General features: G+C 59.9%; 1 protein-coding gene across 1 annotated transcript; it reads left to right on the top strand.

The window, feature by feature from the left end:
- ADGRA1 (adhesion G protein-coupled receptor A1) lies at positions 1-24,504 on the top strand. The gene is made up of 5 exons (XM_028119894.1): positions 1-122; positions 1,463-1,586; positions 5,850-5,995; positions 22,625-22,723; positions 23,307-24,504. Exons 1-5 carry the CDS (start codon positions 73-75, stop codon positions 24,502-24,504), a joined length of 1,617 nt encoding a protein of 538 aa, XP_027975695.1. The 5' UTR covers positions 1-72.
- The last annotated feature ends 1,026 nt before the right edge of the window (positions 24,505-25,530 follow it).

The following is a 25,530-nucleotide window of genomic DNA, read 5'->3' as shown; positions in this document are numbered from 1 at the left end:
AAGACTGTCCTCTCCCTGCCCCAGTACCCGGGGGAGTTCCTGCACCCCGTGGTATACGCTTGCACCGCCGTCATGCTGCTTTGCCTCCTCACCTCTGTCGTCACCTACATCGTGCACCAGAAGTAAGGCCCCACTTTGCCTCAAGATCGCACGCTTTCACTGTCAGACGCCAACCCCACAGTGAGACCGACCCTCACGTAGCAGGAAGTCCCCGGAAGGCAGTTCATAGATCACCTGCCTAGCACCAGGGTGGCCCTGGCTGCAGCCGAGGGTGGCCGAGGGCTCAGGGACCGCCGTGCCCTGCCACTCTAGGCCTCCATCAGGGTCTTCTCACAGTGGCCTCTGTGTTCTTATCCATCAGGTAAAATAGGTTCTTCCTCCAATGGCCCAGCGTCAGTTCAGGTGCTCCAAGAGCCCACATCTTTGGGAAGTTAACAGTAGCTGCCAGAACCCTCACACACCTTCGCATTATGCCTTTTAATCTGGTGGGGGAGGGGGGCCTCGTTGTTTTTCTTCTGAGCTTGTTTCCTAGCCACCTCTACCTGCAAGGGGGGGATGACCTGGGTGTGTCTGCATCACTTGCAAATGCACTGGGAAATGTGAGGAGGGGTCTCTGTCCTGGTCAGGGTCAAGCCCAGAATCAAAGTCATGAGCAAAGCCTAGACTGTGGCCGTAACCACAGTGATAACAAGAGGCTTGGGCCTGTCCAAGGCCACGGTCATGGGGTGAGGCTTGGGCATGTCCAAGGCCACGGTCATGGGGTGAGGCTTGGGCATGTCCAAGGCCAGGGTCATGGGGTGAGGCTTGGGCATGTCCAAGGCCACGGTCATGGGGTGAGGCTTGGGCGTGTCCAAGACTACAGTCATGGGGAGGGGGTTTGGGCGTGTCCAAGGCCATGGCCATGGGGAGGGGCTGAGCAATCCTTGTCATGGCGATAGCCAGAGTGAGGCCTGGTCGTGGAGACGGTCACAGCTGCAGACAACATCCTAGTCCAGGAACAAACTTGGCTATAGCAGTCTTGCTCACAGTCAGCCACAGTCATGCCCTCTTCTTGAAGTACCAGACATCTGCACAGAGAGGGAAGAACTCTGTCCTGGGAACCAGGAGGTGTGGCGGGGGGTCCCTCCCACCCTCTGTCTCTGTGACCAGACAAGCCACAGAGTCTCAGGGCTTCAACGTCAGCATCTGGCCAATGACCAGGTTCAAGACTTCTCAAAACCCTTCCAGTCAGAGCATTCCAGATTGATTTAACACAAAACATCCAACAGCCACACACTAAGGGTGGATTCAGCATGCCCCTATGTCTTTCCCTCCACCTGGTCCTTTGGGTGTGCTCCCCCAAACCCCCCTCAGTCACACCTTGGTGGTCTTCAGCTCAGTCCCCGGGTGGACAGAGCATGGATTTGGCTAAGGGGGCTCACCTGCACGCCAGGTCCTGAGGGGAAATCTCCATTTCCCATAGCACCATCCGGATCAGCCGGAAAGGCCGGCACACGCTCCTGAATTTCTGCTTCCACGCGGCTCTGACCTTCACAGTGTTTGCCGGCGGCATCAACCGCACCAAGTACCCGATCCTGTGCCAGGCGGTGAGTGCTGCCCGTGTCCTCGTTTTGTTACAAGATGTGAAGTGTTTATCTGCCCTGCTTCCAAAGGGGAAATCTGTGATCATTGTCTTGTTTATGAAATAACACCGGAGTATTTGTCCCGATGCATCTCCCAGAGGGAACCATTCAACGTCCTGGGCGCCTATATCATGGCCTCTCCCTCATGTGAGGCCCATTGTTTTGCTCAGCACTGGATCCTGTCAGAGAATTTGTTTTCCACTTGACCAGCTAACTGGACGTTCACTGTCCGGCAAACGGTGCTGGTCCCGGGAATAGGGGTGGGAGCTGCCCTCCCACAGAGACTGGTAGGGCAGGAGCATGGAGATGGGGCCACCTGCTGCCCCACCCCTGGCCAGGTAAGAATCCACAGATGCGGATGCCAAGGCTCTGGCACCAGCAAGTGGCCAGGGAGTCCTGGCCACAGAGGCCCAGCCCCCACGTGGAACCGCGGCAGACCTCACGACCTCACTCTGGAAGGTTCTGCTCCCCTCTCAGGTAAAAGAGGGGCTTCAGAGCATCGCAGCATTGAGAACAAGTCACCAAAGGGTCTTCTTCCCTCCCTGTGGCCTCACCTGGCTTTTCTTTAAAAAGGGGGAACTACCCATTGGTTCTGACAGAGCTCAGAAGAGGCCATTCCCCCAGTGGTCAGCCTGGTTCCCTGTTTTACCGAGTGTGGCCCAGGCCCAGGAGAGGAGGCTCCAAACCCAAGTTTCTCCATGCACTCCTCCAGCTCCTTGCCCAGCCCCCCTGCTCATTCATGGCCCCAGCTCAGCCCAGGTGGACAGTGACCTCTATGTGAACAGTGACGTCCAGGTAGAGTTTCCTCCAATGCAAACAGTGGCCTCCAGGGTGGACAGTCTCCTCCAGATGGACAGTGACCCCCAGGTGAATAGTCCCCTCCAGATAGACAGTGACCTCCAAGGTGGACAGTCCCCTCCAGATGGACAGTGACTTCCAGAGTTGACAGTGATCTCCAGGCAAACGGTCCCTTCCAGATGGACAGTGACCTCCAGGTGAATGGTCCCCTCTAGATGGACAGTGACCTTCAGGTGCACGGTCCCCTCCAGTGCCCAGGCAGGAGCTGGATAGGGGCTGCCCCATGGACTGAAGAGCATCTTACCAAGGACTCACCTCTTGGGTTTCTGCCATTGGGGGCGTGTGACTGCCTGGGCCACATGGAGTGAGGCTCTTGACCTGGCGTCCACGAGCTGTCATGTTGCTCCCTTACAGCCTTTGTTCTGTGAATTCAACATTTATTGATGGCTGTGGGAGCCGCCGGGGCCTAATTACCTGACACTCGGGGGCACCAGCACTGACCTTGATTACAAGATGACCTGTCTCCTGCACAGATGGCGGACGACTCCCCCCGGGTGAGAGGCTGCTCCTGCAGGGGGGCCCTCAGGAAGAACCGGGCAGTGAGATCCTGCTCCGGAGCCCTGGCACCGGCAGGCTGGCATGCTTGCCCTAAAAACCGGGAACTTTCCCCGTGCTCCAGCCCCGATGGGGACTCCTGGAGGCCGGGTGTCCTCACAGCATCTGAGGCCCAGCCGGTTAGCCGGGTAGACACCCTAGCAACGGCACAGGCCTGGGCAGGTCCAGAGAGGCAAGGTCTATAGAGATGACATTAGTATGAGAAATGGTTGATTGTCTTGTGGTGACAACCCTCAGGCCCCCCGTTGGAGGGGCCAGTCGATGAGCTCTGGAGTAGGTGCCACCCTGACCTCCCAACTACATTTCCACAAGGTGGCAGGGGCATGACTCCTTCACTCATTCATTTGCAAGCATGCATCGGGCCCTGACCCACCTTAGGGAGCAAAGCCACTCGAGCCCTGGCTGGGCTGTCCTGCTCTCCAGCGGGCAAGGAGGGACAGAGGACCGCATGTGCATTCAAGAGGACAGAGCTGAGGCCCAGGTGAGGGAATGGGGGGCCGGCCAGCCCTCAGGGTCACTCTCCCTGGGACTCCCCCGACGTTTTTGGAATGCAGGCGTGTGCTTTGCAGACACTGACAGAGCGTCGGTTACTATTACGGAGGCTACTCCTAGCTCACCCAGCATGCCCGGCTCTGCCCACTACTCGCTGGAGAGGAGTCAGGCCCGAGGAGGTGCAGCTGGACCACCAGGGCATCATAAGAAGGGATAGTGAGCTTTAATGTGTTGATGTGACTGGTCATGGGGCCAACATCTGGTCAGACATCACTCTGGGTGCGTGTGTGCTGGTGCCCTCCCCATTGTGGGGCTCGTCCACTCCCCTGGGGGCCTAGGGACAATGGCAGAGGAGGGAGGGATGCTCTCTGCCTGTCCAGGATGGGACATCAGTGTCCAGCCCCTGGACTCAGCTCTCCTGGGCTTCCGGCTTACCCACCACAGATATCAGACATCTCAGCTCCCACATCTCTGTGAGCCAATTCATCCTAGCAAACGTGGTTTTCCCCTGGTGGGCAACTAGGCCTGCCCCGCCCTGACAAGGGACAACTCACCAACACCCTGGCGCCTGAACACGGGATGCCCTGGACCACTTCCCCTGTCCAAGTGTGGCTCGGACTCAGGGTAAGATGATGCACAGCACGTGGCCCGAAGGTCTGGTCGGCTGGAGAACAGATGGTTGCTGTGGCAACAAGATGACCGGGAGTCTCATTAAGGTCCTAAGTGACATCATGAACACAAAGAGCCGGCCACTGGTGGTCCCCCATGATAATGTGAGGCAGCGGCAGCGCTGGCCCTGGGTCGGCTGTGTGACGGCCAGTGGCTGCCTCCTTCCCAGGATGGCCGCAGTGTGGTCTGGCAGCCAGGACGGGGTCCCTATGACCTCTCCCTGTGTCCAGCCTAGAGGGGGTGTCTAGGAGGCAGAGCACCATCCGGGAGAGGCTCCGAGCAGCCGGACAGCCGCGGAACCAGCGCCCCCACCCCGACCCCGAAGTTCCTCTGAGGACTTCCGACTGTTCCTGTTCTTCGGTGACGGCAGCCACACTGCTGTCCCTGAACAGAGAGACTGACCACCGTTCCATCGAGGGCCAGGCAGACGTGGCCCCTTTCTCTCTCTGGTTCAGGTGCAGAGGGTGCTCACCCCCCAGTTCCCCGGCCAGGCTGAGGAAAATGTTGGGCTTGCCACGTGCATGCAGCGAGCCCACCTGAAACCACAGACAGCTCTGGGGTTCCCACCCCACCCACCCGTTCTCATCGATTATTCTTTTTTTTTAAGATTTTATTTATTTATTTGAGAGAGAGAATGAGATAGAGAGAGCATGAGAAGGGGGAGGGTCAGAGGGAGAAGCAGACTCCCTGCTGAGCAGGGAGCCCGATGTGGGACTCGATCCCGGGACTCCAGGATCATGACCTGAGCCGAAGGCAGTCGCTTAACCAACTGAGCCACCCAGGCGCCCCTCATCGATTATTCTAGAGCTTTCTAAGAAGTGAAAATTGAACTCTGGATTTGATAAATCATTATAATGCAATGTTAGCTTTATTCAGAGAATCTCTGTATTCCTTAAACATCTATGCCTTTTCCAATTACAGCCGTAATTTACTTGTCTTTGTGAAATGTCAGGTTATTGCTTCATAGGTAACCAGGTGGAGACCAAGGAGGGGAAAGCATCATTAGCTAAGGAAGTAAGTGCAGCCAGGGACCAACTTGGGCAGCTGCTGATAGCAATGAGCAACTCGGCCTTGTGGGGAGTGGACTTCAGCCTCTGATCCTGAAAGTATTTTATGTCATACACACCCCCCAACACCAGCCTAGTGGGGAGACCCCACTGCAGGACCGCCCTGCCCTTCACTTGGTGACAACTGTGTGGGGCCGAGCCCAGAGGAAGTCCTCCCTGGAGCCCTTAGGTCCCACGTCTGGGCCACGCTGACCCTAGGTCCATGTGCACAGGCCCATGTGTAGGCACGGTGTGCATGCTGCTGAGGGGCACGTATATGGTCAGCCTCACGTGGACTGCCCCAGGGCTATTGTGTGCACAGGCCCATGTGCTCCCCGGCACCATCCCTCCAGAGGACAGCAAAGCCAACCAGTGCCAGAGCCTTTGCTGCCTACATACCTCCCTGTGAAGGGGGACATCTGCCCTGAGTGGGGACCCCACATGCCCTCCTGCTGGTCTCATTCCCTGTCACTATCGAGCTGCCTCCTGAAAAAGCAAAGGGACAGGGAGGGCTCAGACCCAGGCCTTGGGGAACTCGCAGGGTCCAAGGGCAGCACACCGGGGGAGATGGCCCGTGGAGGTGTAGCTGAGCAGCTTCTCCCCGCAGGTGGGCATCCTGCTGCACTACTCCACACTGACCACCATGCTGTGGATCGGGGTGACCGCCAGGAGCATCTACAAGCAGGTGACCAAGAAGGCCCCACCGTGCCCGAGCGCAGACCAACCGCCATACCCCAAGCAGCCCCTGCTCAGGTACCCGAGCACACGCGTGCCTGGCCACCCGTCCACCACACCGGTTCTGGGCTACCTTCCGGGGGTCTCACCAAACTGGTTCACAGGGAAACTTGGGGTCCAAGGACGAGCCAACCTGCACAGGTGGCCAGGGTTGGGGCGGGGCACTGAGGGCAGGGTGGGGTGCCAGAGATGGGATGTCGGGGTGCTGGGGTAGAGCGGTGTGCTGGGGGCTGGAGCCACAGGTGAGGGGGCCAGTGTGCCCCTCTGCCTGCTGGGCGCGCCTCTGTGTGACTGAGCTCCACACCACAAGGGGCTACAGTGGAGACAGCTCTGGGCGGTGGATCCGTGCTCCGGCCTTGGCTGCGGTTCATTCGTGGGTCTCACTGAGCTGAGGCACCTGCTCATTAGCTGGGAGAAACTGAGGCGGCTCAGTCACCAATCCCAAGGTGGCCGCGTGGCCTGGGCCTTTCAAGGCTGGGTGGCAGGTGGGTTTGGAGACTGTTACTTGGTCAAGCTGGGAGGGTTCAGGGTGAGCAGGTGGTCCCTGTGAGGGGCAGATGATGCCACTGTTAGGCTGTGGCCTGGGCCCTGGGTCATGGACACGCAGGCCCTTGGACTGAACTCTGTCCAGGTCCAAATTTGAAGGGCCATCAGGGAATACCTCAGTGCACCTAAAACTCATCAGAAGAACTCATTTTGAGGCAGATAAAACAATGCCCTGTGTTGTTTAATAAATAAGGTGACCTCCACCAGAGGTATTTCTGACCCTGAGTTTCTGGAGCTAGCAGACCCGTTGCCACACACCTAGCAGGGCCCATGGCACTCTGCTGACATGGGCCAGGGAGGCGGGGTGTCCATACCTCGTTCTTCTTGCCAGGGAGGCCCTGTTCCCTAGGGTTTAAGAATCACTCTCAGAATGAATGTCCTGGTCTGTAATTGGTTGAAAAGTTGCCTGGCTTTTTGAAGAATGACATGGCGGCTGCAGAATATTCTGGAGCCTTTTTCCCTGATGGTGTCACATGCGCATAATGAACCAGACTCCCAGGTGCCTCAGGGAGCAGTGGGCCCCGGGCCTCAGAGGGCATGTGTCCCAAGGGCTATGGGCTCTGTGGGCATGTGCCCCATGGGCTGTAGGCTCCATGGACATGTGCCCCATGGGCTGAAGCCCAATGGGCATGTGCCCCATGGGCTGTGGGCTCCAGGCTCCATGGGCCTGTGTCCCGTGGGCTCCGTGGGCATGTGTCCTGTGGGCTGTGGGCTCCATGGGCATGTGCCCCGTGGGCTTTGGGCTCCATGGGCGTGTGTCCCTTGGGCTGTGGGCTCCATGGGCATGTGCACCTAAAACTCGTCAGTGGGCTGTGGCCTCCAGGCTCCGTGGGTCTGTGTCCTGTGGGCTGTGGGCTCCATGAGCATGTGTCCTGTGGGCTGTGGGCTCTGTGGGCATGTGCCCCGTGGGCTGTGTGCCCCGTGGACATGTGCCCCGTGGGCTGTGGCCTCATGGGCATGTGTTCCTTGGGGTGTGGTCTCCAGGCTCCGTAGGTATGTGTTCCGTGGGCTGTGGCTTCATGGGCATGTGTCCTGTGGGCTCCATGGGTATGTGTTCCATGGGCTATGGGCTCTGTGGGCATGTGTCCCTTAGGCTGTGGGCTCCATGGGCATATGCACCTAAAACTCATCAGTGGCTGTCCTGTGGGCTGTGGGCTCCAAGCTCCATGGGCCTGTGTCCTGTGGGCTGTGGGCTCTATGGGCATGTGTCCCATGGGCTGTGGGCTCCATGGGCATGTGTCCTGTGGGCTCCGTGGGCATGTGTCCTGCGGGCTCTGTGGGCATGTATCCCGTGGCCTCTGTGGGCTTGTATCCCGTAGCCTCTGTGGGCATGTGTCCCATGGGCTGTGGGCTTCATGGGCATGTGTCCTGCAGGCTCTGTGGGCATGTGTCCTGTGGGCTCCATGGACATGTATCCTGCGGGCTCTGTGGGCATGTGTCCTGCGGGCTCTGTGGGCATGTGTCCCGTGGGCTGTGGGCTCTGTGGGCATGTGGCCTGCGGGCTCTGTGGGCATGTGTCCCGTGGGCTGTGGGCTCTGTGGGCATGTGGCCTGCGGGCTCTGTGGGCATGTGTCCTTGGGCTCTGTGGGCATGTGTCCCGTGGGCTGTGGGCTCTGTGGACATGTGTCCTGCGGGCTCTGTGGGCATGTGTCCCGTGGGCTCTGTGGGCATGTGTCCCGTGGGCTGTGGGCTCAGGTGGCCCAGGACTAGAGGAGCATGGGCTCGGTGGCTGTGCATTAAGCTGGCTGTGTCACACTTGCCGGTCACTCTGGGACCTGTGCTGTTCCTGTCTGAATACCACTGTCACCTCTCCCTCCGTGTCCTCTTCTTTGGTACAGAAGCTTGACCTTGGGGGGCGGGGGGGAGTGTGATGTGATTCCAGCAGCTCCCTAGGTGACGACCGCTCTGGCAGGATGAGGCTCAGGAGAGTGAGGACACTGGCTCTGGGCTCTGCTGAGGGCCTGCCCTCCTCCACTACCTTCTCTGGCCAGGCCTGGCGTTGGGGGGGGGGAACCCTGAAGGCTGGGGACCAGAGTCTTTCCTCCCAGACCCCCCTGGACTTGCCATCTGCCCTCCTTACCAGCGATGCTCTTCCGACTGGCCCCCAGTAGGCACCCTTGTATCTGCGTCCCTGACCCCACTCCCAGCACGGGACGTAGCTCCTGAGTCTTCCAGGGAGGGGAGAGCCCCCAGGCTTCGTGCTGCCAGGCCTTGCCCTACGCTAAGCAGAGCAGTACACCAGGTCCCGCTGACCTGCGGCAGGGCCCAGAGCTGGGTACACGGCCGGCAGGCAGGCAGGCAGGCCTGTGTCCTCCCTGCTCTGCAGTTTTCCAATGAGAAATAAAAAGAAAGTAGCTGTGGGTTCGGACCTTCTGTGTGAACTCAGAGCAGTTTTTTGAGAAACAAGAGGGCGATTGTCTCACTTCTCACATTGACCTCGCTGCCAGGTGCCCGCAGAGATGCGGCAAGGGGTCTGCCGTAGCGGAGCTTTCCCTGCGGCCCACACCAGGGTCTGCCTCCTCTCTCCACAGGCCCACTCTGCGCCACTTTGGGGAAAACCAGGACCGTTTAGAGGTTTCAAGGCAACCACATTCATGTAAAGTTTTACAGGACTCTGGAGAGGAAGAACATTTTGGGCCTGACTCTCCCTCCCGCCTGAGCCCTGGGGGCGGTCCCCACTCAGCAGAGGGACCGCCAGGGCTGAGACCCCAAGTCCGGGCGTCAGATGCGCTGCCTTCGAGTCAGGGCCGGCTCAGGGAGCAGAGGGGACAGAGGGCTCTCGTGTTTCAAGATTGTTTTATCTATTCAGGGTCCCTTGCAATTCCATATGAACATTAGGATCTGTTTTTCCATCTCTGCAAAAGTGGCCACTGGAGTTCTGGTGGAGTTTGCCTGGACCCTACAGATCCCTTCAAGAAGAGTCGTTGACATGGTAACATTAACAGCATCCGATCCGTAAACACAGACGGCTCTCTGTGTCCGCGGGTCTGTGTGATCTCTGCTGGCAGCATCAGCTTCCAGTGCACACGTCCTGCCCCACCGGGTTAGATTTCTTTCCTAAGACTTGCTTTTATGCTATTGTAACGGGACTGTCTCCTTCATCTTCGGGTTGATGGTTGCTTACATGCAGAAACGCAACTGAATTTTGTGTGTGGGTCTTGTGTCCTGAAGATTTGCTGAATTTGTTCACGAGCTCTGGGAGCTTTCCTGTGGATTCCTTAGGATCATGTGTCTGTGGTCCCGTCATCGGCATATGGAGACCTGTCCAGTCTGGACCGCTTTTAAGTTTAATTCTTCCTGCATGATCACTCTGGCCAGGACGTCCAGCATAATAGGAGCCGTTCATCCATTTCCTGTGTGGTTTTCCTCTTCTCTATTTTACGACCTCTGCCCCAGTCTGCACCGCTCCCGTCCACCTGCTAGCTGGGAATTCACTTTGCTTATGTTCTTTCTAGCTAGTCCCTACGGTGGAAAGTTAGACTAGTCTGAGGTCTTTCTGCCTTTTTCGTACACGGTCACAGCTACGGATTTCCCTTGAGGCGATGCTATTGCAGTGTCCCATGATTCGGGCATGTTTTGTCATTCATTTTAATATTTTCTGATTTTCCTGTGATTGTTTTCCATGGCCCATGGGATGTGTAGCACACTGTTTAATTTCCATAGACAGTTAGGTTTCAGGGCGGGGGCCTTTCGAGACCTGTGCCAGCTTCAGTGGCGAGCTGAAGGAAGGAAAGTCCAGCTCCACCAAAGTGGCCCATGGCTTGGGGTGGACGTCTCCATTACTGTGATGGGAAGCACAGAGTCCCTCATTCCTGCCCGGGGCTCAGGTATGGCTGTCAGCTGAGTGTGAATCCCGTCCCTGTCCCTCAGCCCCGACTCGGCGCCTCCTGCCGGGTGTCACTGCCTGCAACCAAGGGATGAGGTCTTTGACACTAAAGTGCTGCCCTAGGCCTTGGAGGTGTGGCTTGGGACAGGATACTCAGAGCCTCAGCTTAGGGTGCAGGTCTCGGCCGGATGCTCTGTCTTTCTCAGGCAGGAGGGCGAGGTCCTCGGGCAAGGCCAGTGCTGGGAAGTGCAGGATGCATTTTGGAGGATGATGACCTTGGGGGGAGGGCGTGAGAGGGTCGGCCCAAGAGAGGAGCTGCTCTGCAGGGGCAGGACTGGGTGACAGACTCAGGAAGACTGCCAGCCCCAGCAACCCGCCACCAGGGCCTCTCTGAGGCAAGGACACTGCATCTTGCCCATCACATGGACTCTCTCTCAAGACACCCCAAGGGTCTCTGCGGCCAGACCCAGCCCCACCCCACTGGGGCCACGCCAGTGCCCACACGCTCCTGGATCCAGACCTTCATATGCCATGGAGGCTGATGCCTCTCCCTGGGGCTCCTGACAAAACCAACCAGTGCGTCCACGAGGAAGGAACCCATCCCCACGTCCCCAGTTCAGCATCCCATCATCCATGTCAGAAAGCTAGCATTGCTCCAGATTATTCTTGTCCCCCTGCCCAAATCAGGGAGCCCCCAGGCCCTGACTCTGCCCCCCAGCACTGCACCTCTCCATCCCCCACAGGCCTCTGGCTCCTTTCTTGGTGGCCGTGGGTCCCACCACCACCGGGCAGAATTTCCCTTCTGAGGGGGAGGCCTGGCTGTGCACTCCCTTTCCCCAAGCACGCAGGGCCGTCCGCTGCTGCCCGGCCTGGCCCCGGCCTCCAGCCGGCTTCTCCACCACGCCAGCCAGAGCCCCCACGACCAGATGCTCAGACCCCACCTGCCCTCTTCCCGCCCCCGCATGACCTCAGTGCATGACCCTGGAGCTTTTGCAGCACCCTCCCCGGGCCCGAGGAAAGGGCTGTGTCCTCAGACCCTGGCACCTACACGCTCAATGGGGAAATGATAGGGATTCAATAAATATTTTTTAAATTGGCCTTGAATGAATAACCTTAGTTTAAATATTCCATTTTACTCACAGGACTGAGTCTGGAAGAACCCAGGCCCAAGGATGATAAATGCTCCCTTCTGGCCGGAGGGCAGGTCCCGCGAGCGCAGCTGTGGGGTCAGGCGTGAAGCCGTGTCCCATGGTAGGAGCCAAGAACGAGGTTTCCAAGGGGCAAGTTCACTTAACTCACTGAGAGGGGGCGGCTCTGTGCCACGCAGGCCCACGCAGGCACAACCAGGGACGCTCACCTCAGCAGGAGGGGGCAGGTGCCCTCTTAGGGGCCCGGCTGGGGTCCACCATCAGCCCCGGCAATTCCACCGGGTGGTCGGAAAGTAGGTCAGGCACACAGGCAGGGGTCCAGGATTTGGCTTTGCCACCCAGGGTTTCAGCCGCTTTGAGTGTGGTTCCTCCTCAGGATGGTGAGGACGGTGTTGAATCAGCAAAGGTGAACTCCAGGTGGACGGTCCACACAGAACCTCCCTCCTCCGGTAACGGAACACACACGGGGTTTCCGCCCTGGAAGCCGGCTTGTGACTCAGTCAGTTTCCTCTGGGGACTGCCTGCTCGGCCGCCCCAGTACTGACCCTACAGACCCCAGAGCAAGGCAGACGTTCCTAAGACCCAGCCCATCACAAAGGGCGACTTACCCGTCAGGTGTATAGGAAACACCCAGAGAGCCAGGCTCCCCGACACGCCTTCTGGGGAGCAGGCCGGGCCACCGGGTGCAGCCAGCATCCTCCAGACAAGGCTGCCGCCTCCCTGCTCGCTTCCAACCCCAGGCTGAGAGAAGAAAGACAAGCTGAGGGACAGATTGGCTCAGAAACGCTGGAAGAAAAAGAACAGGGCTGCTTTTGCGGACTCTGAGCTCACCTTGTCCACAGAACGGGGTCATGGCCAGCCCCCGCCTCCGAGAGGTCGCGTGGTGCTGCGGACTCCAGACCAGAGTGGCCCATCGGGTGTTTCCTCGGATTGCTTTCACGGCTGCTCACACGTCTTCTCTTCCTGTCTCACCCCCATGGGCGACACTACAGGCAATGTAAGGATCACGGCCCCCAGCACACCGTGGAGACTTCCAGCCACGCTGCTCAGCCCCCTTGGGCAAGGGCTCTCAGCAGACACACCTTCCCAGGCTTCCCCTCCCTCCATTAGGGTCTCCATCCATGCCAGCTGCCTTAACAAAATGCCACTGGCTGGGGCTTATGAACAGCAGAAATGTGTCTCCCAGTCTGGAGGCTGAACGCCTGAGGTCAGGGACCAGTGGGCTCGGTTCTGGTGGGAGCAGACTTCTTACCGTGTCCTCGCGGGCGGAAGGGGCAGGGGGCTCTCCAGGGTCTCTTTTGTAAGAGCACTGACCATGTTCGCAAGGGCTCCATGCTTACCCACTGCGGGAAGCCCACTGCCTCCCACACCCTCCCCTTGGGGTGGGGCTTCCCGGTATGAATCTGGGGACACACTGTCTCAGACCGGAGCAGCTAGCCGAGGGACGTGCCTCACTGTCAAACAGACCCCCCTGCTGTGATTCTCTAGATGCTCAGGCCCGGTTCCCAAGTTAGCTGCATGTGATCACACCCTAATTTCACAACCCCTCCTGGCCTTCCTGATAAAGTGCACCTAAGTCGTTCCCTATTATTTAAGGTCCATTGATGGTGCTTCCTCTTGAAACATGCAGCTGCCTCCTAAGACCCAGGTGCTCACGTCTGGACGCAGTGAGCTCTGTGGTGAAGGGCACTTGCCCACCATTCACCAATGTGTAGCTGGTGCCAAACTGGCTGGCCCTGCCCAGCGGAGGGATGTTCCCCAGGGCTCCCTCTTGCAGGAGCCCCTTCTGGGACGGCAGGGAATCCTGGGAAAGCAGGACTTGGCACCTGCTCTTCATACAGCCCCCCCGAAGCGGCCGCAGGAGCCCCCAGGAGCCCGTGCAGCACCCAGGTGGGAGGCTGCCCTGCATAGCGGTGGGGGCTCCAGGGCCCTCGGTGAACAGAGCATGACCCACCCAGGCTGATGCCCATGACCTCCCATGACCCCACAAGGCCACCCCTGGGGGCAGAGGTCCTGGTTCCCAAACCTGGCTTTGGAACTTTGGAGCCCTTTTCAGGCAGAAGGGGTCGTGCAGCCCCACAGCCTGGCACCTGCCAGAGTGAATCACGGTACTGCAGAGTTTCAGTATGTCCCCGTCATCCCGGGGCACCCGGTTCCATGCCCAGTGCTCAGCACAGGCATGGCTCTCATTCTCTGCGTGACCCCCAAGGTCTTGTGAACAGCTGTTCTCCAAACCTGTGTGGCTACTGCGGATCGGAGTGCTGTGCACCTCCGAGCACCTTGGGCACTTAGACGAGTATGAAAGGGCCTCTTCGGTCTCGGCTGAAACCATCAGCCTGATTTCTTGGAATTCGGAAGTCCTGACCAGCACAAAGGATGCTAACTGGACCCGGAGTTGAGCGCCTGTCAGACGGATCCTACGTGGGGTGCAGTGCCTAGGGCAGGTTCCCACAGCCCCCACAGCCACACGCATGACCTTCGTGCTCTTCAAGCTCGCTTGTGCTGCGTCACCTCGTGTCCACACCTGGCCCGGACGGCTTCCCGGTGACCAACGGTCCCAGCACGTCGCTGGTGCTCTCCATGAGTGGGGACACTGGCAGGACAGCACCCGGGCTGAGGAGTCCTGGGGGACACTCTTTAAGAGAGGAGGTGCCTTCTGGCGGTGCGTGGCTTAATCGGGGTCCAGAGGCCAGAATGGTCAGTCTCTAGAAGGGCTTCTGGCCCTCTTTCTATCACCTGAGTGAGGCCGCACCAGCCTGCAGCCCGGGGACCGCATTCCTGAGTGCCCTTCCCACCCCCTTGCCTCCCGGGCCTGGGTGAACATGCCCGTGCGCAGGGTCCACCTGGGTGGTCAGTAGCAGGCCACAGGACAGACTCCAGAGGAGACAGAAACAGCCAAGGGCTCTGAGTCTGCGGAAGCTGGGCCCCAAATCCGGACTCAGCCAGATCTTGGGCCCCTTGCAGACGGTGCAAGCAGGGCGGCGGTCTCTGACCCGTCTGACGACGCACTCGGCGGGCAGCCTCCTCTGTGAAGACTTGCTGCAAGTCAAGGGAGGAAACACACTAAGAGCCACCGAGGAAAGGCACGGAGGGGTGTGCAGTGAAGATGCCTCCAAGACAGGCCATGGAGGTGGAAAGCCTACCACTCTGGGCACGCGGCGCTGTGAGCTGGAGTCGTGGCGGCAGATGCACAGGGTTGGGAGAGCTGTCTGGGCGCCCCACCCAAGGGCCTCTGGGGCTCCCTGCCAGGGCCGCCTCCCAAAGGCTGCAGGCCACCCCCCGCCCATCAAATCCGGTCCTTCCCACCGCCGGCTACCCCTCCCCCGAGACTGGCCCCGCTCCTCCCTCAGGACACGGGGGGACCCCGCTGAGAATCCCGTGTCCTCGCCGGCCCCTTCCCTGTGTCTCGCCCGCAGAGACTGTCACACCGGACAGCAGCTCCTCGGGCTGACCTGGGGGAGGGGGCGCGTCTGGAGTGCGGCTGGCCGGCGGACAGAACCCTCCGGGAGGGCGAGGTGGGCTCCCTGCCCCCGCCGGGCGGTTGGACCCCATGGTGGGCCCCCCGCTGTCTCTGACACCTGGCCCGGCAGCCGAGGGGAAGCCGTCTGCTATGCCCCGTTACAGGGGTTTCTCTCTTGTTACAGGAGTTTTGTTCCCTTAGTGCCCGGGGTCTTGGCCGCGCCGCTTCGAGGAAGGAAGAGGTAGACCAGATGAAGAGCGCTGGGCAGCAGGGCAGAGTACAAAGCTCCCCGAGAGGGCTGCCGGGTTCCCATTCATACTTGGGGGTTCTTATAAGCTCTCTCCAGGACCTTGAGAGTGGGGCCCCTGTGGATTCGCTGCCAAGGTGTTGCCAGTCAGGGCTTGGATCACGCCCCCGTCTCCCGTGCTGATGGGTCTTGTGGGCTGACATCCGGAGACTAAGTGCCTCAGCTTGTGACAGCGACCAGTGTTTCGTGGTTAGTGGCTTTGTTTCGGGTCGTGCTGCAAAGGTCACCCCTGCAGAGGCTGCTAGACAGGATGCCATCGTGGTCTTGTCTGAGCGGTCAAACGGGACGCTAGCGTGGTTCTGTCTGAGCTGTCCCGGCTCCCTGCTTTCCTGTTGGGGACCCCAGCCCTGATGATTTACGTGTCCGATGAACTCCTAACATGGAGACCCCTCAGACGCACACCCACCGTTGCTCACAGGTGACCACACATGAGGAGAGGCGTGGCCAACAGGTGGCAGGAGGCAGATGCTTGGATTTTAAGGTCCAGTTTCCGGCAGCTCTGGGGGACTTGCTAGTTGCTGGCTGTATGCTCACAAAGTGGGATTTCTTAAACGGCCCGTTTACACCATCAAAGCCAGCCCAGAAGAGCCTGTGGCTGGAAAGTCTGCGTCTGGCAAACCATCACTGCCACTACAGTGCTGGTGAGTGGCCGGCCGTGCCCTGCGGGGGACGCATCCTCCTGGGCCCATCCCTCTTTCTGATGGACACGGTGCCACAGAGTCCCTGCTCCACCAGCGTCCACAGCTGCCTGTCCTCGGAGAGGCAGACGCCAAGGTGACGGGTCCCGTGGGCCCACAGCTGCCAGTACCGGCGCCGACCCCTCCCCCCCGCTCCCCCGCGGCTGACACCTGCTCATTTGGTGGCAGAGAGCCAGGGCTGTGTGGGAATAAACGGGGAGGGATCTCAGCAGGGGTTGGAGGGCGCCCCAGCCCCCACGCTGCGGACCCTGGCCAGCCCTGATGCAGGCTTCCAGATGGTTCTCTGGTCTCCACCTCCAGAACCCCCGGGTTCTCACTAAAGGGAGGCTCCCAGGAGGCCTCCCGCTTGGACACAGGGCCCATCTTCGTGCATCCCCGGTGCAGTACATCTGTCACATTCAGCGCCCGGCCCCGCGTGGGCCCTCTGCGGGTGTGTGCGTGGGCATGTGCATACGCTGCACACTCCCTGAGCTGAGCCGCACAGGAACAGGGCGTGTGGTGTGGACGGTGCCCCTGACCTTCCAGTGGGGCTAAGACCAGGCCGTGTCCCGTGTGCTGGGAGTTGGCAGGTGCGTGGCAGCAGAAGTGTGGCCTGGTCTCCTGGGTGTCAGGAGCTGCCAGAGGGCCCTGTGCCCACTGCCTGGAGTTCCGCCGGGTCCCAGGAGCTGGTCTGTTCCCGCTGCACGCCTGGTTCCAGTCGGCCTCAGGCGCGTGTGCAACTTGAGGTTGTTCCAAGGCCCAGCACAGTGGACGCTCGGGTGCACCACAGGCTCAGGGAGAGATCTGCTCCTTTCTCTTCTTGGTTGTTTTGTTTTGTTTTTTTAAATAGAACATTGACCCCCCAAAATGCCTAAAACATCAGTGCATGCTTACAAAACTTGTCCTGTGCCCTTCAGGGGAAGAAATGGAAGCCTGCCCTGCCGGAAGCATCCGGGGTCGTGCCCACACCCAGCCCCCACCCCTGTCCTGTCTCTTGGGAGTTTCATGGCCTCTTTTTACAGTTTCACCACCCAAGGATGGGTCCCCAGACACTCGTTCTGTCTGCACTGATCACAAGCTGTGTGTACAGGTGGACCCACTCGACTTACACTGTTTAGATCTGGTTCTTTCACTGTGTATGGCTTTCTTCAGACCCGTCCATGTGGGTTGCATCTGGCCAGCTGAGCTGGGCTCAGGACAGGCGCTCCTGTGGGCAGGATGCCGTGGCCCGGATGCCCCGCTTCTCCCGAGTGCTCACCCACACAGGCCCCCCAGCTGCCGGCCCGCAATCCACGCAGCCGCCGTGCTCCCCGGCCGCGGCCTGCACCCTGCAAGCACCACGCTCCTGCGAGCATTGGGCTTTCTCTCAGTGGAGCGCCCGTTCAAGTCTCGTTCCCATTGTCCTTCCGGTCATCTGTCTGTCTTGCTGATTTGTTGGAGCTCCTTGTGTGCTCCTCACACGAGCATGTGGCCACGTGGGTCACAAATAGCTTTTCCTACTCACGGCTGCTAGAGGTGCACTTGCGCTTCCTCAAGTGTGACCCTCCCCAGCCCACGTCCACATCCAGCTCCGACCCACGTGACGCTGTGGGGACATTAAGAGCCAGGTATGGCTCGGGATCATATTCCTTTCCTGCTCCTGATGTAACAAACCACCACAAACTTATTGACTTAAAATGGCACATATATTTTCTTACGGTCCTGGCAGGCAGAAACCTAAAATCGGTCTCCTGGGCTACATCCAGGTGTGGCCAGGTAGGCTCACCTGAGGCTCCAGGGGAGAGACAGTTTCTTGCCTCTTCTGGAGGCACCCACGCTCCTTGTGGGCCTCCCTCTGACTCCCAGCCAGCCCTGCAGCGACCTCCCTCCCGTCTGACCTCCACCTCCCTTGCTAGGACCCCTGCGACATCAGGCCACCCAGGCCGCCCCGGACCATCCCGGGTCCCTGCATCTGCCGCTCAGTCACATCCACAGGGTCCCTCCACAGCACAGGGTCAGCACACCCCGGCTCTGGGGGCCATCATCAGCCCACAGCAGGGGCGGAGTTCACGTTCCTGAACATGCATATCCCATACCCACTCCACTTACTCTTCGGACCACCTGACCCTAAATGCTGCTTTGCTCTGCTCTTGGGCCATCGCTGGGCTCTCCCACCTGCCCCACACCACTGTCCCCATGCTCTCAGGGAGCCCAGCCAGGACCCCACCCCCCTTTCCTCCCCAGCTGCCTATGGCCCTGCCCTGTGTGCATCCTAGGGTCTGGTGTAGTGTCAAGGGGCAGTGGCTGGAGTTTCCTCGGGGTCCTGGTTCACACTTCTTTCTAGAAACGTTCCCCTAAAGGAAGAAGCTGGTCTGGCCCGGGGAGCCAGGTGAGCTCCCAGACCTCCGGCAGACCTGCCCTGGGTGGTCTGTGTGGGGACCGGGGAACACAGAGCCATGAGTGGTCCTAGATGGGCCAGTGTCTTCTGGGGCTGTGCAGGGGGCCGATCCAGTGGACGGGATTTCAATGTCACAAGAGACGTGGGTCAGTGACTACAGCAGGACGGGATGCCCAGGAGGAAACAACAGGAGCCCCCCAAGGGAGAGGGTGTGTCTTGGGTCGACAGGTGACGGGGCCAAAGGGGACCCCAGCCACAGGGCGCGCTGAGGCTGGTGCAGAAGTCGGCATGGGGGACGGGACAGGCCCTGCAGATGTCCTATATGTCGACCATGCTGAATGCCCAGCAGCTGCCTCAAGAACAGCCATCTCAGGTGGGGGCACCTGCTGCGGCCTGCAGCGCCCTCTGCCGACAGAGCCCGTGTCCCACCAGGAGCCGAGCTCGGCTGCCCATCCAGGGGCTTGGCAACTTACGGCTGACGCAGCTCAGGGAGAGGCAGGGGCAGCCCCCGGCCATGGAAGAGGCACCCACTGGCTTGAGAGTCCTGGCCAGAGGCAGGGGAAGGGGCTGTAGCCGCCTCACCCTGCAGGATACGCGCGGCCGGGGGGCTTGGAGGACGCGGTCCCCGAGAGCCAGGGGCCCTAGGGCCCTGGCTGCCTCTGGGCCTCCACTCACTGGAGGACCTGTCCGGTCCCCTGGGAACGGTGCACAGCCCCTGGGACTGGCCAGGAATCGAGGGAGGCTGCGTCGCGTGGGGGCACCCACAGGGGGCCTCACCCCAGGTGCTGAACGCTTAGCCATGCCGCCCCTTTGTCTTCCCCGGGACACCAGAGGGACCAGCTCAGATGCTGCTGAGCCTGCTGGAGCAGAGCAAGCCTCATGCCGTTCCCGTCACAGCGCCCCTGCCTCTGTGCCACCTCGTGAGTTAAAGGGACCTCGTGGCGGGAACCCCAGGGTCTTTGTCTGACTTGAGGGTGGAGGCATGGCTCGGGGGAAAGTGGCTTTCTGCAGGTTCTGAAGGGCTTCGGGCCTGGTCAGCGCTGGGAGCAGAACCACAGACGGCTGTGGGCCAGGACCATGCCAGGCCAGGTCCCCAAGCACACACTCAGCTGGGGCATTCTCCTCCAGCCATTAAAGCAAGGGGATGTTTTCCCTACAGTTTTGTCTGGCTTGGCTCACTGCCCCACTTTGCGTGCTAGGCTGGACCCCTGAAGGGCTCCTCCACTCCCCTCTGTACACGTCAGCAGGAACAAGCCCCCTCGCTCAGGCCGCCAGGCCAGGCTCGCCGTCCCATCCCTGCCCCGGCAACCCCGTCCTTCTTACGCCTGCTGGGGGCTGGCTTCGTGGGACGCAAGCCCTGCTCGGAGCCCCGGCGCCCCAGGGACAGCACACAAGCCTTTGCCGTCGATGTGGCTCAGCAGATCAAGGAGAGTCTATCTGTGCCTAGTTTGCTGAGATTTCTTATGACAAATGTGTATTAAATTCTGTCAAGTGTTTTGACTGCGTCTATAAAATAATCACATGGAGTCTCTTTATTGCATTTCCATGAGAAGCTACTTCCATTTTATGAGTAACACGCTTTGCATTTCTGCGATAAATCTTACCTGTCGTGATGTTTTCTCCTGTTGGTAAAGTCCTTGATTCTGTCGGCTGATCCGCTGTTAGAGGGACGGGGGTCTGTGCTCACCGGCGTTCACATGTCTCCGCTGGTTTTCGGACCAGCTTCCACTGTCCCTCAAACGGAGTCAGGAAGTGCCCCTCCTTCATTTTCTGGAAAAGCCCATAGAAGATGGATTCGTGTCATCTCGTCCTTAGACGTGGGACCAGATTCCCCAGTGACACCTGAGGGGCCTGGAAGTTTCTCTGTTAGATGTTTGTGGATATTGGAATCAACCTTTTTACCAGATAGAGAGTATTCAGATTTCCTAATTCTTACCTCGATTTTGCTAATTTATCTTTTTCTCAGGGAATTTATGACCTTCATCTAAGCTGCTGAGGTGTTGGCAACGGCTCGTCCTTGCCCTGGGGAGGCAGGGGGTCTGCATCCCCCTCTTCTCCGTCCCGTGAGGTGTGAGTGCAGGGCTGTCCATCTGCTGCAGACGTCCACTCTGGGCTGGGGGGCTTTCTGCACTGCTTGTGGTCTGCTCTCCTTCCGTCTGGGGGCTCTGCGCTTACTTGGCTCTCTTCTGCCTTGGCGCGTGGAGCCCGGGCCACGAACACCGGGCCTCCCTGCTCATCCCACAGAAACATTCGCCGTGGTCAATGTCCCTCCGAGCCCTGCTTTAGCTGCCTCCCAGAAATACGTTGTTTTCCTTTCTCGTTTTGTTTAAAATATTTTCTAAATTCCCTTACAACTTCTTCTTCGACCGGTGAATTATTTAAGAAGTGTGTCGTTTCGCTTCCAAGTATTTGTGCTTTTCCCAGTTACCTTGTTGTTACTGATGAATTGGACTCCATGGAGGTCAGACCGTATGCGCTGTGTGATCACAACCCTGGTAACGCGACCCAGGCTCGTTCCATGGCACACATGTCATCCGCCACGGCGAGCAGACCACGCGCACATGGCGGGAACGACTGCCGCCAGTTACTGGGCGTGATGTTCCAGGAAGAGCTTTGGGGCAAAGGGAGTCGTATTGTTGCTCAAATCTTCTGTGTCTTTACCACCAAGAGAGGGCGTCCGGATTGCGGACGGTGATTTTGATTGTCTGCTCCAACCTGTGATTCTGTCCTCGCTTGCTTCACGTAGTTTGAGTCTCTGGCCCCATGCGCACACGGCCGCTGTGTCCTCCTGTGGGCTCTGCTGACTCCGACAAAAATGAGCTCTTTATCTCCTTCTCCGGAAGTCCGTCCTCCGGTGTCAGTGTGCCCACACAGCCTCTCTGCGTCCCCTCCGCGGACCAGCAGCGGCCCACCTCTGCCCGCACCAGGGCCTCCGGTCCAGGACGTCGGATGGACTTAGGTCTCCGTTTTAACCACCTGTCCACCTGGTTTCTGGTTTTACTTCTTCTTTTCCTTCTGCTCCTCCTTTCCTGTCTTATTTTTTTTCTTTTGGATTATTTTAATATTTTTCTACATTTCATTTTAATTATCTATTAGCCCTTTGCCTATTAATTTTTCATGTTGCCTTAGGGATCAAAGTCCACGGACTCTCCCCCATATCTTTGGTGTGAGAGTCACACTAGTTCATATAAAGTGTGCGCAGAAGTCTCACCTGTGGGGCCATCTCCCCCCACCATCTTGGTGCCAAAGATGCGGCATCTATCGGTCAACATGTGTTAGTAACTCCACTAGGCAGCATTAGAATTTTTTCTTCAAGCAATCATATATATATTTTTTTTTTTAATTAAGAGAAAACAAAATGTTCTATGTTTGCCCTAATAGAGTTCCGATGCTCTCCATTCTTTGGGGTTTCTATCTGGTGCAATAGCTCTTCAGCATGAAGGAGAAAACTGAACATTTCTTGAAGGTCAGCTGTTGACAAATTCGCTCAGTTTTATTTTTGTCAGAAAATGTCTGTGTTTGTCTTGTTCTGAAGGACATGTTCTCTGCATATAGAATTCTGGGAGGCACAAAGTCCCCAGGGGTCACCCTGCTCCCGTCCATGGACCCGGGACCGTGGCATTCCCCTCGTCAGGGACAAAGAGCCCATCGGCCCATTAGGGTGTTTGGGGCATCCAGGAGGGTGGCACCCCCTCCCGGTGATCATCTGCAAGCCGGCCCCTCGGCCACTGCGACCCTCACTCGTTCGGACCAGCATGCTCTGCGGCCAGACACCCAGGGCAGGTGTCTGTGGCCTGTGTGCTTGGCCGTTCCTCACATTCCTGAGATCCGGCCTCAGCGGGTCAGACACTAGACACTGGAATGCCCTCAGATGGAGCTGCCGGCTGAGGCCCTGCTGGCAAGAAGGTCAGGTCACGCCCAGAGTGGGTGCCGACTCCCGTCCAGACTGCTCGCTGTCCTAGGGCGGGGGAGTCAGAGGTCAGATGTGTCCCAAGCAGCTGAGAAGCCAGGCTGCCAGGCAGTGCGCAAAGCTGTGAGGGGGTGGGGAGGGAGGGGGGATGGGTTGGGGGACAGGAGAGGAGGGAAGGGTCGGGGAGGGGTGGGGGAGGGGTCGGATGGGGGAGGGGAGAGGAGGGGAAGGGAGGGGTTAGGCCGGGGGAGGGGGAGGCCCGGCTCTGGCAGGAGCCCCTCAGGGGGGTTTGTGCTGTCAGGACACGGGTCCCCCCCTTTGCCCAAGCTGCTGGAGGCCAACCTTGAGGGCCCAGGTGGGCTTCTCAGGCACCGAGTGGGCCTTCTGCACTCACAGGTTCTACCTGATCAGCGGAGGGGTTCCCTTCATCATCTGCGGGGTCACGGCCGCCACGAACATCAGGAATTACGGGATGGAGAGTGAGGACATGCCCTAGTGAGTACAGGGCACCAAGCGGGTGGAGGCTCCTTCCCAGTGCCCTGTGCCTCCCCATGCCCGGGCCACCTGCTGCGGGGGTGCCCCGTGAGACTGCCCTCCCCCCCAGCAGACCCCTTCTCACCAAGCCCCCCTCCCTGGGCGCTATGGGCTGCTGCTCGTGAGATGGCTGCACCCCAGGACCAGCTCAGGGTATACACAGCCACACCCAGCGCCCAGTGCCCCAGCCCCTCCGGTCATGCCCCCCACGCCAGCGCCCTCCCGGCCCACCCGCCCCAGGCTTCTTCTCCTCGGTTGTCCCCAAAAGGCCAAGACCGTGGGACACACTGGCTCTGCTCCCTCGGGGCTCCAGCACTGGGGACACTGAGGCAGGGAGGAAAGGCAGAGGGGTGCGCAGCCAGCCCCCCAGAGCCCAGACACCCACCCACGCTGTCCTGGCCCCAACAGGATGGGTGGGCGTGTCTGCGTCTGTCTCCTCACCACGACTAAACTCACGCACCGTAGAGAACGTCCTCCCGTGACCCCAGGACAACCAGGTGCTCGGCCCCAGCGCGACCCCTCACTGACCCCCTTCTTCCTGCAGCTGCTGGATGGCCTGGGAGCCCAGCCTGGGCGCATTCTACGGGCCGGTGGCCTTCATCACCCTGGTCACCTGCGTGTACTTCCTGGGCACCTACGTCCAGCTGCGGCGCCACCCGGAGCGCAGGTACGAGCTGAGGGTGCGGCCAGAGGAGCACCAGCGGCTGGCTGGGCCCGAGGCCAGCCACAACCCCGGGGCCCGGCCAGGCTCGCTGGCCGCCTCGCTGCTGCAGAACGAGCACTCGCTCAAGGCCCAGCTGCGGGCCGCGGCCTTCACGCTGTTCCTGTTCACGGCCACCTGGACCTTTGGGGCGCTGGCCGTGTCTCAGGGCCACTTCCTGGACATGGTCTTCAGCTGCCTGTACGGCACCTGCTGCGTGACCCTGGGGCTTTTTGTGCTCATCCACCACTGTGCCAAGCGGGATGACGTGTGGCACTGCTGGTGGTCCTGCTGCCCCTCCCGCGGGGATGCCCACTCCACAAAGCTCTCTGCCTGCCCCGCGCTCGACACCAACGGGGATGCACTGGCGCGCGTGGCCTGCCTGCAGGACGCACCGTGTCCAGCCAAGCCGCGGGGCTTCGGCCATGCCCCTGCTGGCCATTGCAAGGTGACCAACCTGCAGGCTGCCCAGAGTCACGTCAGCTGCCTGTCCCCGGCCACGCCGTGCTGCGCCAAGATGCACTGTGAGCAGCTGATGGAGGACACGGCCCACGTCCACATGCACGAGGGGGACGCCTTTGGGCAAGACCCACACCTGCACAGGTGTCTCCAGGGCAGAACTAAGCCTCCCTACTTCAGCCGGCACCGGGCAGCCTCGGTGGAGCAGGGGTACGCCTACCACATCCCGTCCAGCCTGGACGGCAGCCCCCGCAGCTCACGCACAGACAGCCCTCCCAGCTCGCTCGAGGGCCCAGTGGGGGCACACACGCTGGCCTGCTATGCCCAGGGTGAGCCCTGCCCCTTGGTCAGCCAGCCCGAGGGCAGCGACACCAGCCCGGTGCTCTACAGCTGCCCCCTGCGGCCAGGCAGGGAGTCCGCCCACGGCCCAGGGCACTTCGAGATGCTCCGGAGGACACAGTCCCTGCCCTTCGGTGGACCCGGCCAGAACGGGCTGCTCAAGGGAGACATGTGTGAAGTCTCGTCCTTCAATGGCATGGGCAACATCCGGACAGGGCCGTGGAAGAACGAGACCACTGTGTAGCTGGGCCGGGGACTCACGTCACCCAGCCCTGACGGACGAGCTTCAGAGCAGGGCAGGGTCCTGCCACGTGAGGCCGGCGGGGGTTCACCTTTCAGAAGCGGCCAGCACCCCCACTGACCCTTCGCTGTGAAGGACCCAAGCGGGAAGATGCTTTGGGCCACGTCTGCTTCTGCTAATCCTGAGGTCAGACGGGCCGTCCGTGTCCCAGTCACCGGCTTTCTGACCCATAGTCCCCAGTCCCCACGCAGCCCAGGAACAGAGCAGGGGTTCTATCAGGAAAACACCCTCCGTGCCCAGCATGGGCCATAGGGAGACCTGGGGTGCATCCTGTCTGCCCCGCCGCTCTGGCCACAGCAGAGGTGCCACCCACTTTTTCTAGCGTCTAGTGTGTGTCTCATGAAGTTTTATTCCAAGTCACGGGCAGGATGCCGGTCGGGACAGGGGGCTCTGGACCTGGGCTGTCACCGCTGGCCCCTCTGCCGACCCGTGTCCGAGTCAGGGGGCCCGCGTCGCCACCTCCACCTTCAGCGGCCGCCCTGGGCGCAGCCCCCACAGGCCTGAGAGCGTCACGGACCCTGGGGCCTGTGCCTGTAATCCAGGTGCACGTGAGAAGAGAAGCAGCCTGTGACATTCCTCCGGGGCGCCAGCCGGGCTCTTTGAGGGGCCTCATGCCTTCAGAAATGCCCAAATGTCCTTCAACAGACTCGACTGTCAAAGCCAGCCACTGTCGGGACCGTACCCCACCCCAACACGGTCATCTGGGGCTCTAACATCCCAGCCCTGAGAAGGGAGGGCTGGCACTCCCAGGAGCATCTGGGCACAAAGCCCGGACTCGGAGGACAGTTGTCCGTTAGAGTGAGCTGCGTATGAAGCAAGGGGTTCGTCCCGCGGGCAAGGCTCCACGGGTCCCCACGGAGGCAGAGCCCGGACATCCTGAGGAACACGTGTACAAGACTGTGCACAGCCACTCCTCCCTCCCTCCTCCCAGATCTGTGGCAAACACAAGCACACACACACCACACGTGT

The sequence above is a fragment of the Eumetopias jubatus genome, unplaced genomic scaffold, assembly GCF_037043125.1.
Source record: "Eumetopias jubatus isolate StellerSeaLion01/CBP00866 unplaced genomic scaffold, mEumJub1_p1.0 scaffold_17, whole genome shotgun sequence".
NCBI lineage: Eukaryota > Metazoa > Chordata > Mammalia > Carnivora > Otariidae > Eumetopias > Eumetopias jubatus.
Note: the sequence above shows the minus strand (reverse complement) of the source record. Positions and strands in the feature narration are given on the sequence as shown.